The sequence below is a fragment of the Lissotriton vulgaris genome, chromosome 7 (assembly GCF_964263255.1).
Source record: "Lissotriton vulgaris chromosome 7, aLisVul1.2, whole genome shotgun sequence".
NCBI lineage: Eukaryota > Metazoa > Chordata > Amphibia > Caudata > Salamandridae > Lissotriton > Lissotriton vulgaris.
The window spans coordinates 1,039,743,255-1,039,756,986 of NC_141695.1; the positions used below are offsets into that span (position 1 = coordinate 1,039,743,255).

Here is a 13,732-nt window from a genome sequence, read left to right on the forward strand (position 1 = left end):
CATGTAGGGACCCTATTGGCACGTTCCACAGAGAAAAAAGGTGACAGTAGTTACACAGGGTTGGAACGGCATATCCAAGCGTCTATGTACACCCCTGTATCACTGCCTTCAGCGCCTTTACGATGGCTAACCACTCTGATGTTTTGTCGAATTCCCCCATTGCCATCTTTAGCGAGTTCCACCAGGATGTGTACTTTCTCCTGTAAAGTGGTGACGTGGGATTGCAAGTCTGAGGTATGTGGTTGGAGAGGTGCTACTGCTTGTTCCGCAGACCGCACCCTGTCTGTAAGTTTCTGATGGTCATCGTGCAGCAGGGTGAGGTCTGTAGCTACAGCATCAATATTCGACTCCATGGAGGCTTGGGATCTTTCAATTGCAAGTACTACATCCAATTAATCAGTGACAATCTCTGGGTCTGACAGGCGACCTGTAAGTTCAGTAATTCGCTAAGCACTGTATGGTGGTGTGGACAACACCTCACAGCACGAGCACCCCAGTCTGAAGCACCAGTAGGACAGTACAGCTGAACATTCAATGCATGAGGAATGTCACATGGCTAGAGAGGCGGAACAGGTACATTTAATCCAGGACGATGCCAGGTACAGTAGGTTGTGTGATATAGAAGAACAACATAGATTATCTAAGGAGAGGCAGGGGGAAACACTGGGGTCATTATTTTATAGTGTGTGGCAACAGTCAGTGTGTGGCAAGTTCTGGGGGTCCAAGTACCAGAAATTAGGATTAACACATGTGGTATAGGATGGCTTGTGTTGATACAGTGCCTCACAGGGGGTCCTCCAGGGGTGTGAGCTCTGGGGCAGAAGCCCGTAGGGGACAGGGGCTACCAGCATGCAAGCGTAGCATTGCCTGTGCATGGTCCCACTGCGGCAATACATCTGGCCTGTGGGGTAAGGGTTCACTAATGGAGGCATGGGGTACAATGTCAAAGGGGGGCTGCTGGTAGCTGGTAATAGGTGCTGGAGGTCAATGGAGGATACCAGAGAAATAGTATTAGGAGGTGTTGTACAGCTCATACCCAGTCTGTTTCTTATTTGGTGACTGATGTAGAACTCTTCTACCATTGCGTCCCCTGGGGCCCAGCAATGCACAAAGGTGATTCAACAGGCCTCGCTGACCTCTGGCACCGGCGGGTTCCCCAGGTCATGTCTGTTGCGTTAGATGCAGTGTGGGCCCAGTGATTTAGATTTCTATGGTACAGAGTACAGGCCAGACCGTAGATTTCATATGTCTCACGGGGCCCAACAGGGTGTATCTTACAGGCACGGGATTTGTTTGTTCACCGTTGTGAGCAGTCGCAGTAAGGCTCTGTAAAACCATGTGAAGGAAGTGGTGGACCTGCCGTGCACACTGGGGTGGCCTTGCACTCAGCACGGGCATCGGGGGGGGCTCAGCACCTGGAGTACAGCGAGCCCTAAAGCGGGTAACTTCCCGGCAGTGTCTCAGAGGTCACAGGGTCCGGGCATCTGTCTGCCAAAGCGCAGCAAGCAGGCCTTGCAGAGTGGGGTTTCCTAAGGGTACCGCAGTCTGTGCCGGCCCGCACCTTTCAATTGACCTTGAAGGTCTAGCGCCACACGGGGGCCAGCCGGGCAGCGCCGACGACTTCCCACCTCCAGCTAGCCGTCAGCATGCCATGCTATCACCCATGGGTACTGCACAAGGACTGTGAGAGGCCCGCCGGAACATGCCGAGGCCCTGCACTCAATGTGGACGCCGGTCACGGTGCTCTTCGGGGTCCGGTGGCCGCTATTTTTAATCAGGGCCGCTTCCCGGCAGTGTATCCAGTGCGGGTGGCGAGTTAGAGGGCCAGATGGCGATCCGCCATTTTGTAGGGTTCTGGATGGCAGGAGTGTGACGCGGAGCTAGTTTAGCCCGCATCCGCCCTCTTGACCTCCTAGGCCACGCCTCCCTGAGGCTGAATACTTCATATTAGGTTATATGTTCAATTGAGATCAAATTAACGGTTTGAGGGCATCCAGCAAGAATATGAATTGTCTGGGGACGGTTTTGGTACACACAGGTGAAAGTGAGCCCTCCATTCTACAGTAGGATGGAGTGGGGTCTGCTAGAGGCTTAACTCCCTTGGAAAAATGGGTTGCGTGACACAGCGATATTAAACATGGGGTCATTGGCCTGCATCAAGGTATACAGAAACTCAATGGGGGAAATAAAGGGGCCTATAGGAAAGCAGAGGAGAGGGTGCTCATCCTCCACTTAAACAAAGACCAGTGATATGAGATACTCATTAGAAAGTTAGATACTTTATAGATTGCTCCTGTCCCCTGAAGGATTTACATGTGTTTATCCTGCACAAGCCAGACAAATGCATGAGAGGTTGTGACAAAGTTGCAAGTATTTCTCATTTATTGTGGTATTGTGCTAGGGTACTGGGGTTTTTGAGAGGATAATTTGAAAACAATTATATCTAAAGAGATAAAAGGAAGCAAGATAGATAAGTGCCTTGAAATAGTCCCACTGGGATGCCCCTCATACGGGATATATCTTCCGCAAATGAGGAAAGGCAAACTTATCGTCAACCTACTCCTTGAAGCTAAGCGGAGATCCTGGCAGTGTAGCGGAAGCCTGGGTTTTCCCTCTCCTGATCTGGATGGGGATCCCAGGCTTCTCCAACAGTGGGTGAGGATCTGGTCTTTACTAAGTATGGAGAAGCTTGGAAGTTGTATACATAAGAAAGAGAAGGCATTTTCGAAAATGTGTAGCCTGCTGTTATAGTGTCTGGTGAAGGACTATGGAACACTCCAATGTCCCAAGAAGATTGAGGGTGCTGCTGATAGTAGATGCACTTGGAGGACTTTTGCGATTGTTTTGAGTCTTTGCATGTGTGAAGAGAATTCTAATGATGCATACGTTGTAATCTATGCAAAGGCTTGTAATTGAGGGTGGCTGGCGAGGGATATGGGGGGAGGTGGGCCTGATGAGATAGAAATTCGATTTGGGGTGGTAGTTCCAAAATTTCTTGTTGTGTACTAGTGCATCTTGGACTTCAGATAAAAGGACCAATTAACTGTAAAGCAGTGTAGTTTACATTTATAAAAAAATTTATTGAAAATTAAAGCTAATGAGTATGGCAGTCAATGGCCCTCTGTGTTGCCAGTAAGGTTAATAACCTCTATGGCTCCATGTCCTAGACCTTAGGCATTCCTTTGCCCGCTCTGGTGTTTCTACATGCTTTCTCTCTGCATGGAAATTCAGAAAGCAGTAGAATACCTTCAAGTGATATCCAAAATTGACAAAATGTGATTTGTAAACTGTCCAAAACTTTAAGAAATCTGTGTATCAACAGAATAATTTGTACCTAGTTTTAGCTTTGTGCCATAGTTTTTAGGTATACCTTTTTCATATACCGCATGGGCTCCTCACAGGAAGTTCTGAGGCTTGTCGTAGACTGTTCTAATACCCACCATCAACAGCAAGAATGGAAGGGCTTCAGTTGACATAGTAGAATGGAAACATTTGCCCACCCTTTTGAGTTCTTATATTGACAGTCCACTGGTGCCAAAACAATAATATTCACAGCCAACAGGATTTATAGCTATTGGTTTGGCAACTTGCTATCTCTGAAAAGGTTATAAAGGAAACATTTTCACTTCCTCTCATGTTTATTGGTTGTGGTGTTCACATTATCATCATATGAAGAGTTGACGTTTATTTGGTGTGGAGATACTGGGGAGCCGAAATCTCCCATTCTGGCATGCCAGGCTTCCAATTGGGGGAATGCATTGGCTGGTCACCTCAAGGTGCTTGAGTGGGCAAGCAGGACTATCCAGACATGCATTTACCAGGTGCATATCTTCACCTGGTAAAAGTGGGTCCTGTGTTTCAGGACCGGAAACACTGTACCACTCGTTATTGTCCGGCGCACCATCCTCGTTTTGGGATATCACTTCGGGGAACTTTTAGTATCTTGAGCAAGGCTTGAGTTCTTGATTTACACCAGTTAGGAAAACTGCACACCACTCCGAGGTCATGGGGGCATTAAGCTGAATACAGGCAACAAGGTTGAACCCTCGCTTGTGTCCTAAAGCTGTGTGAGACAGAAACTATTCACACATCTGCTACCCATAAGATAGCCCAAGCAATAACTCCGACTTCTTCTGCAACCACGGTCTTTCTTTTCACCATCTTCGTTTCAAATTTATATTTTTAAGCTAATCTATTGAAAAACATTTGTGCATACTTGACAGTGCCCTAATCATTCACTCTATTACAGTCCAAACATTTGCTCCACAATCAGCCTATCTGTTCCCTACCCCATTCCTAAGACAAGCACTGGTTACTCTACTCATGTAAATGAGCAGTTCATATCACAGATGACATACACAACCTTCTGTTCAGTGTTAAACTTACCATTCATAGCTGCGTTGATGGAAAATGTAGATACTCCAGAAACTAATTTTGCCCAACGCTTTCCTTGACACATGCCAATCACTTGTTCGCCCTGTGAATCCCTTCAAAGCAACATGTGTGTCCTTTGTAACAAATGAGCAATTGCTACCTTCAGAGGCAGTAATGCATTAGTCCTTCTAGGTGTGTTATTGACACTTAATTTGTATTTGCTTTTAACTACAAAATCTTACTCAACCTCTAGAAGCGTAAAATGTACTTGACTAGCTGCTCTCAAGGGATGAAAAAGAAGCATTATGTGCTACAACGGGTTTGCCAGGCTGATTTGCAGTGTGGCTCTGCACTCCAACACACTCCAAAACAGTCTAAACAAGGCCCTAAATATTTTCAATTAGATCTTTAGTGTGCATGGGTTTACCAGATCATTCTTTACTGGTATATCCTGATTACAATGTAGCATATAAACAGAACTCAGTAATAGAACAAATAACTTTACAGGTAGAAATACAAATCTTGCAAAGTATATCATTGCTTTGAATGTGAACACATACACTTCAAGAAACCTTCATCTTGGGAGAATATTTTTCCAATAGGAAATTTCTTTACCCAGTGTCTTGTTTCAGCTACAACAGCTATTTTTTATGACTTCTAGATATCTTCTTCTACAAACAAAACAGTACCAGAATAGAAAAAACTGGGGGAGGAGCCAAGCTCGACAACGAGATGGCCGCACGTTAGCTCGGCTCCGCCGCCCTACCTGCCTACGATCTAATATCCTGTCGATTATCCTGCCCAAAACGGACAACAACTTATATGCAGAGCTTTGCAGTAACTTACCATCCATCCCGGTGGGTCCGGTGTTCGGTGGATCCACAGCGGTGCCCTCCCGGAAAGTGCGGCCTCCCCGGGGTTGAGACCGGGGCCTCGCCCTTAGCGAGTTGCCGGCGAGACGGTGTCGGCGGCGGCCTCGGGTGGAGGTCAGGGGCCGGCCGGAAGATGCCGATGTGCGAAGAGCCCGGAGGCAAATGAACGCGCCTGGGACACTCGTCCGGTGCTCCAGAGGTGGTGTGCGGCAAGTTGTGGGTTGGGGACGCCGTGCCTGGTGGCTCCCCCCTTTGTTGCCGTCCGGCCGTACCGGGTTCCTTCACTCGGTGGCGAAGAGAGATTTTGGTGGAGCGGTTTCACCGGCGGGTCCCCCTCCCTTGTGACCACTATTTCAGCGTTGTGGGTGCTGTTCGTGCGCTTGAGGGGGGTCCCGCCGGGGTTCTGTTGTTGAGCTCACCCCTGGAGACGAATCCGGAGAGACGGCGTAATTGTCGCAAAATGGCGGCTGCTGCCATGTTCCGTGCAGGGTCCCGGGATGCCGATTTCCTGCCCTTGCACTCCGCTTGGGCCTGTACTGGTGAGCTCGAGCCCACGGTGGGCGACGTCCTGCAAGCTTTGAGGTCCTGGAGATCGTCCTTGGTCCGGGATTCTTGTGTGCAGAGGGATGTAATGCCCGCCATTCCTCCCGGGCCAGCTTTTGAGGACGCGGATGGGTCTGGTGTGGTCGCTGATTGTTCCCCGCTTTCTGGTTGGGGTGGCGATGGTCCGACTCATGAACGGGTGGAACCGCTGGAGTTCATTGACATTGGTATATACGGCTGCTGTGAACAGTTTCTGCATTGCTCTCGGGAGAGGGGGTCCTATTGGCTGCTTCCGTCGATACTTCAGCAACTTTTCCATGGCCTTTCTTCCTCGCCATGTCCTATGCCCACTGGATCTACGCATATAGCGACGTTGGCTAAGAAGGGACTTGGATGAACCCGGTTCTTTTAGGAGGACTACTGATTGGTGAATGGAGTTATGGACTGCCCTACATTGTGATACTTTGCGGATTCCTTCGTATTTGCGTGTTGCTGAACACTTGCCAGTTTCGTTTTGGGCATTACTCATGGCGTAAGTGGGCGGTGCTGATGGTTCCTCTCCCCAGGCCCTTCTTTTTCTTTCTCCCTTTCCTTTTCCGTTTCTCTATATTCTCTTTTTCTATATTTCGGGTTCATCATTAGGGCGACAGGCACGCTGCTGGGGGGGGTAGGCCGTAGCCTTCTGCCGGGGTGCAGGGTGGGGTGGGTGGAGTAGGGTCTATTAGGTTGTTCTTTGTTTCTATGGCTCTTTTGTATCCTTTCCTTGGGTCTCCACGACTGTGTGTAACCCCATGGGGTGAGTTACTGTGAGGGGAGGAATGGGTATTTTACGTCACATGATACTCATGCACTGTTTCTCCTGAATTTATCGCTCCGCCCCCAAGCACATTCGCTATTTGTATTATTGCTTGCTATTATCACTGAGGGGCGGGTACAAAAACGTGGAGTCCCCCTTCTTCTTTCCTTCTTTGGTTTTATTGTTTTCTTATTTTTGGGGTTGGGATGTATAGTGATTGCAGCCAATCTGCTTCCCTGATGGGTTTTTTATTGTTGCGGAATTGCTGTTCAGTTAGTCTCTGGGTACATGTGGCTGGGCGTGGAAACTACCACTGAGGAATTATAAGCTAACCTATGTCTTGCATGCTATGGACCTTTCTGATAACTGCTCTTTTTTGTACTGCAACGAAACAGTTGGATTATTCCCCGCCATGTATTCCAGGTTGCTACCTATACGACCGATCCTTTATTCTTTACTATATAAAATTAACCTTCCCTAATCCTGTGTCGAGTGGTCCTAGTTAGCTGATAACATTGACTTGCAGCGTTAGGTAATATCATCTAACCACTCTGTGCCTTTAATTGATGGTGATGCTTTCCAGTTTTGCTCCGTGGCCCGCTTCCGGGTTGTAGGCCCGTATTTGTACGCAGCCATTTTCTCAAATAAAGGTTTTCAAAAATTAAAAAAAAAAAAAAAAAGAACAGAAAAAACTCGTAAAGAAACCGACCAATGAGCAGAGTAGACATTAATTGGCTAGATCCAAAAGTTTTAACCAGGAAACCAAACAAAATCAATTGTAGAGTTCTTCTAAGCAGCTTCAGATATTAAATAAATTGCCTGGTTTGATGGATGCTCATCCTTTGCCTTTTCTAGTGAATCCAGTTCAGTTAAATAATCCAGACAGTGCAATCTTTTGATTGTTTTGGAGGATAATGTATTTAGGATAACATTAATTATTGACTCTGCTATCAAAATCTAAGCAATTTTGGTTTTACTTCACCAAGGCCCGCTTCTCCACTGCTTGGATGAAGCTACACGTGTTTTTTTCTAAAAATCACTGTTTGAAAAAAGAAATGGTAAAAATAATAATAATGTTCCCTCAGAATCAGTTATGTTTATTACAACTCACGTTGTAGTAACAACAGCTGTAATATATATTTTTTTCCTACTTGTGTGTATGTTTACTTCAGGGGGGATTATTCACGACCTCATGCTTTTTGTGTTCAGTTTTGATGACTGAAGATAACAAACAGACAAATATTTGAAAAAATCTGGGAAATCAGCAAAAATGTTTTCATATTTCTGTTTGTGCACAAACAACATTGAATATAGGTCATAGTTTCTTAATGTAATGCCTAAAACAGTGACTGAAAGTACATCTTGCAGCATTCTTTGTATTTGTCAGGATTCATTGTACCTTTGAAAGTAAGCTAATTGAATAATAAGTCCTTTTGTTGTGTATCGATTTAGATTTCGTAGGAATTTCCCGATTCATGCCCTTATATTGGTACAATTCACATTGCCGTTATATAGGCATAGAAACCCAGTCCTTATTTAGGCATAGTCCATGCTACCCAAATACCGGCATGGCTACTTACATCCGTTCATCTACATCACAACGAATTCTTGGAAAACCAGTCTCTTAAGCTTTAGGGACTTCCCCTTGCCTGGATATTGATTTCTCCAAGAACTAATTTCTTATGCATGAACATCTATTCCTTAGGGGTTCATTCATGACGTTCATATGCCCGACTTCTACGTCAATACTGGCATTCCTAAACACCTGCTAGTTATAAATATACCTTCACTTGCTATGGCAAGACACGTGCGGTTCGGCTACCTACTTGCACGACGCGACACGCCAAAGCAAGTTCCGAAGGAAGTCATCTCCCCAAGTGACGCACTGACCAGACGCTGTCATCCTCCTCGCCGAGAATCCAGCTCCAGTGTTTCTGACTCCCCTTGCGGGGTGTTAGAGAATCGAGTCCTGGGAAAGACATACCAACCTCTGTCATTCTAAGGTATGGAGATGATTAGAACCTAGATAAACCTTTTGGCAATCCTTGGCAAATCTAAACAAAACTAAACTCATGTTAAGACAGCACCTACTTCTTTCTTCGTACTAGACTTAGGTTAGGTACACTGGGGTAGGATTATTTTAGAAGCACCAGTTGAGCATTTTAGCCTGTGTTATTTATGTATGTATTTTTATATATGTCATAGCTACAGACCATGCTCTTACAGTATTATTTTATATTACTGTTTACGCAGTACGCATTATACTTCGCATTCTTTCTTACGGTTGTAGCAGTTCACCTCTCTTGCATGAGAAAGAAGACTGTTCAATACACCCTTTTTATTGAAACGCCCGTCTCTCTATTTCTGTGCTACTCTGTAGAAACGAAGCATGCACGATTGACTGAGTGAAACGGTTATCTATTGTTTCCACGACTCTGAAGATATTGTTCCGACTCTAAGGGAAACAAAGTTGTCATGTTTATGCTGTTGTCAGAGACTAATCCCTTCTTGTTAATTCGAGAAAATTTCTAGTGACCTCGGAGTTTAGCTGGCACATACAAGTAATTAAGGGGCACATGCATCAAGCTATTTAGGAATCGCAAACGGTGCGATTCGGTAAAATCGGCCGTTTGCGATCCCTAAATACCTTTTTAGTATGCATCATGCATTTTTGGAAAATTCGCTATTTTTAGCGAATTCCAAAAATGCGATTGCTCTTAAGGAATCGCAAATTTGCGATTCCTTAAAAGCAATGCATCATTTTTTTAAAAATTGCGATATTCGAAACTGGAAGTGCAAATTACCACGAGGTTGAACCTCGTGGTAATTTGCGAAATTGTTTAAATATGCTTTAAATTGCTTTTTTTTAAACTGTGCAACTACAGACACACATGTCCTAAGGACATGTGTGTATGTAACTTGTGCTGAAAAGTACATTTCATGGGTGCAGGGGGGGGGGGGGGGGGGGGGGGGGTCATTGGACCACCCTCTCCACCCTTGAAATGCATTCATGAATTGCGATTTTTCAATTGCGAATTCGCAATTCCCAATGATTCCTATGGGCCTTTTAGCCCATAGGAATGAATGGGAATTGCGAATTCGCAATTGAAAAATCGCAAATTTCATGCGAATCAGTAAAAATTTCGATTTTTACTGATTCGCATAAAATTTGCGAAAAAAATGATGCATAGGCTTTTGCGAATTCTTATTTGCGATTCGCTATTTTTCGCAAATAAGAATTTTTAAATGCCGATATTGATGCATGTGGGCCCTAAGTTTAATGTACTCGATAGAGACATACTGACCTCAGTCCTATGTCAAATCTCTAGTGTATATTATTCCAATACGCAGAGCCTATTGGGAATATAGGAACTACACTACACAGGATTGGAACTGCATATCGAAGTGTCTATGTACACCCCCGTATCACTGCCTTCAGCCCCTTTACTAAGGCCCACCATTCTGATGTTTTGTTGAGATCAGTCCTATTTCAAAACTATAATGTATATTATTCCAATGAGAAGAGCCTATTAGGGATGTAGGAACTACACTACACTTTCTCCTAATAACCCTCCCCTCTCGTCAATCTGTGTGTGTACAGAACTGGGCTTGCTATGTTCTGATGCACCTTTTCTAGGCTCCTCTAAGCTTGATTGTGCCCCTGAGAGCACATGCTTGCTTGCCCCATTCTATTTTACTGAATGAATTGGGTTGTGTGGCTTCCCTACAACAAGTCTGTATGGAGATGCCCTCTGCTCACCCAAACCTTCAACCCAGCTGAGATGTCATTAAATATATTAATACCTCTGTGGCAACAATAACTCTAGCCTTCTATAAAGGGGTGCTGCAGCCATTCTTGTTAGTCCCAGTTATTCCTCCCCCTTTCTGATGCTTTAAACTCTTTCGCTTGGCATGTGAAATATAGTAGATAAAGAAAATGTGTGAGGAATTCAATATCCAAAATCTACTGTAAAAAATCCAAATTGATAGTTTTCCCCAAAAAGTTTTAAAAAGTAGTCTTTGGCTGATTGAGAATATACTTTGGTTCACTATTTTCAATACACGTTTGTGTTATTGTTCATTTTACAACTGTAGCCGTCTTTTCTTCACAGATAGCTGCATTCATTATGGAATCCTTGCCCAGTGTTGGAGGTCAAATAATTCCACCAGAGGGTTATTGCCAAAAGGTAGCAGAGTATGTATTAATGATACTCCTTACAATAGTAACACTTTCTCTTGATTCATGTTTGTGGATTATATAGTCACTGTTCTGTAACCTTTCCAGTTTGGTCTGTTGCTTGGAAATCTTTGTGAATATAGAATTATATCTTACATTTCTAAACAAATGTTTATTATCATTTAGAGCTTCTGCAGGTGCCCATTGTTGTTAAACCCTTGGGAATGTCTGTGTGGTGCATGTTCGCCAGCCCTGGAGCTTTCATGGGTTCAAATGTAGGAATCTTCCCCATTGTGCAAGTGGGAATCTCCCTACAAATACTAAAGCATCATAGCAATAACTTTCCCCTATGACCAAGTGTGAAAGCAGCTCAAGTTTAGTAGCCTTTCATCGCATTTGAAATGACCCAGTCCCAAGCCAGTTAGTTCTATCCTTCCTTTGTTGTCTACATATTCTAGTCTTGCACCAGTGAGCATGTCCTCTCAGCCTAATAGATGCACAGCTTCAGTGTCTGCCACAGAGTTGAAAGAGCAATATATCTTTGAAAGCCTACTTTCTCTTCGGCATCAATTATTTCATCCAGCCTCAACTTCCTTCCAGTGTGGGACTCTCCATTGATTGGATTCTCTTCAATTTGTAAAATTATTTTTGTTCAGATAGACAAGTGTAATTATTCTACCAATTTTTTAATTTGATCAGATGTCTTATCGCTTCTAAGCCCAACATAGCTCCCCAGCTGTTGAGCACACTGGATTTCTCCAACTAAATTGCTTGGTTTTAGGAGAGGAGGACTCTGATTGTATATTATTTATTCTCATGGATAGTTCTAACTGCTGATTCCTCGCCTTTAGAATATCACCTGACTGGATCCAGAATATTTTTCAGCTTTGCCACTGTGCGCCAGTAGGTGATGTTACGTCTGGTTTGATACCACTCAACCCAGAAGTGACGGCTGGAACTGCATACAAATATTTTCCAGTGTGCAAGAGAACATGTCCCTTCCAAAAATGATCGTGTTTAAGTTTTGTAGGTACTGTCACAAGCAGACGTCTATGACATATCCCTACATGGTATGTCTGTGGTGTTTAGGTTTGGGCCATCAGTCTTAGTTGTGTTAGGAGTATGCCAATATGCACCTGAAGGCGCTTTGGGATCCAAATTAGTGCGTCATCGAGCAACACTCAAAGGAGGTTGTGCAAGTCCTGTTCCCGTTCGAAGTTGAGATCACAGACCTGTTCCTGACAGTTCTTCATTATGGTCCAGGACCTCACTAAGTGAAAGTCCAAAAAGAAGCATAAGAAGTCTAAACTGGCCTCATCCCACCTTCACCACTTTCTCTCCGAGACGTTGCAAGGCCCTCAAGAGTGCTCATTGCTCTTGTTTGCAGTCACCCACTGTGGAGCAGATTCCTAGGCTGATCCCAATGCAGCTTAATTTCTGGGGCTTTCAACAACATTGCAACAGATTGATGCGTTCAGAATAGCCATGTTGCAAATATTTGATACTCTGCCAGCTCCCCCAGCAGGCCTTCAGGCCCCACGGATCTACGGATGCCTCTATGTGGTTTACCACTCCATCTATACCTCCTGAACCTGCTTTGGGTTCAGCTCTGTCTCTGGAGCTGACTCCATATCTGGCACCACGATCCACACCTGTTCCTTCCACATCGTCACTGACACCAACAACACTGCTGATGTTGGAGGAGGATGCCTTTTTCTATTGTCTTGACCTCAACTGAGGTTTCTTCATGGTACAATCTGGAAGTGTCCAGCATCACTTACACAAAACAGCACCTTTGTCTAGGAGCTGCCCTCCATTGCTCAAAAAATATTTCAGACCAGTTTCGACAAAAGCCAGCTAGTGTTTGGTGACCATTGAGTGATGGGGTGAATTTCCCCCACAGTGTGATGACAATTTCTATTTGGACCTACTAGAGGCCAGTGGACTGGTCACCTTCCCTGACACAGGGCCAGATTCTCCTTCTGGTGCCTTAACAGAGGAGACATTCTCATGTTCATGTGGTCATCAGATGAGCAGTTGAAATCCTGGACTAACTATTGCCGTATGTTGAAGTAAAAAACAATGTATTCACTGAAGTTCTGCAGCCTGGGCAGACCTCGTCTGAGCTCTTGGTGTCATTCAACGAAGCCTTGACTACACCCCTACGGACATCTAGGCTAAACCTTGTTTTTACCCTCCTGTGAATAGGCAGTTCTGCTCCGGGTGAACCTGCTTTCTTGATGCAAAACGCTACTGTGGAGACCCTTATGGTTGAAGCTTCCACTAACTGTATCAACCCTAACTCCTTTCCTGCTTTTCCCCCAGATAGAGAGTTGAAGAGAATTGAGGCATTCAGGAAAAAAGCGCTCGTTTCAGGTCACCCTTTGGTCAGTCAACGCTAGCTGTTTGCTGGATATGTACATTCACGTTTTATGGGACTTGGTTGCAGTGATCTTGCTAGCAGTCTCTTATGAATTCAGCTCCAACTTGGTGCAGACGATTCAGGATGGCTAGGACGCAGCCAGATATGTTATAAGGTCAGGTCTTAACATGATCAACTGTCTGGGCTGAACAGTTGTGACTAGCGTGGTGCTTTGAAGACACAGGTGGGTGCGATCCAGGGGCTTCTCGGATGACGACAAGGCGTTTTTCATAGATATTCCTTTTGATGTGCCTTGCCAATTTGGTAAGAAGGCGAACTCCGCCCCAGAAGGCTTTAAAGAAAGTAGAGCCACAGCATGCTCCTCCGTTCTCTCCACACCCGCACGGCAGTTAAAGAATGAGCCAGCAGCATTACAAGCTCAAATGCCTTTGAAAAATAAGCAAAATGCACAATGACAGTAGAAGGCTACAACTTCCCAAACAAAAGCCAGGAATGAGTTGATTTGGGCTGGAGGGGGGTGGACTTGCATCCCATTTCTGACAACAACCTCATTAAAACACTTAACATGGTACAGCATGTCACCCTGC

The 13,732-nt window shown here is 44.9% G+C and overlaps 1 protein-coding gene across 1 annotated transcript in view; it reads left to right on the plus strand.

Moving 5' to 3' along the window:
- The window catches only part of PHYKPL (5-phosphohydroxy-L-lysine phospho-lyase), a 508,199-nt gene that overhangs the window by 293,513 nt on the left and 200,954 nt on the right, over window positions 1–13,732 (plus strand). The window contains exon 7 of the mRNA XM_086931482.1: window positions 10,698–10,780. Within this exon, the coding sequence (XP_086787608.1) occupies window positions 10,698–10,780 (83 nt within the window). The remainder of the gene's footprint in view (window positions 1–10,697; window positions 10,781–13,732) is intronic.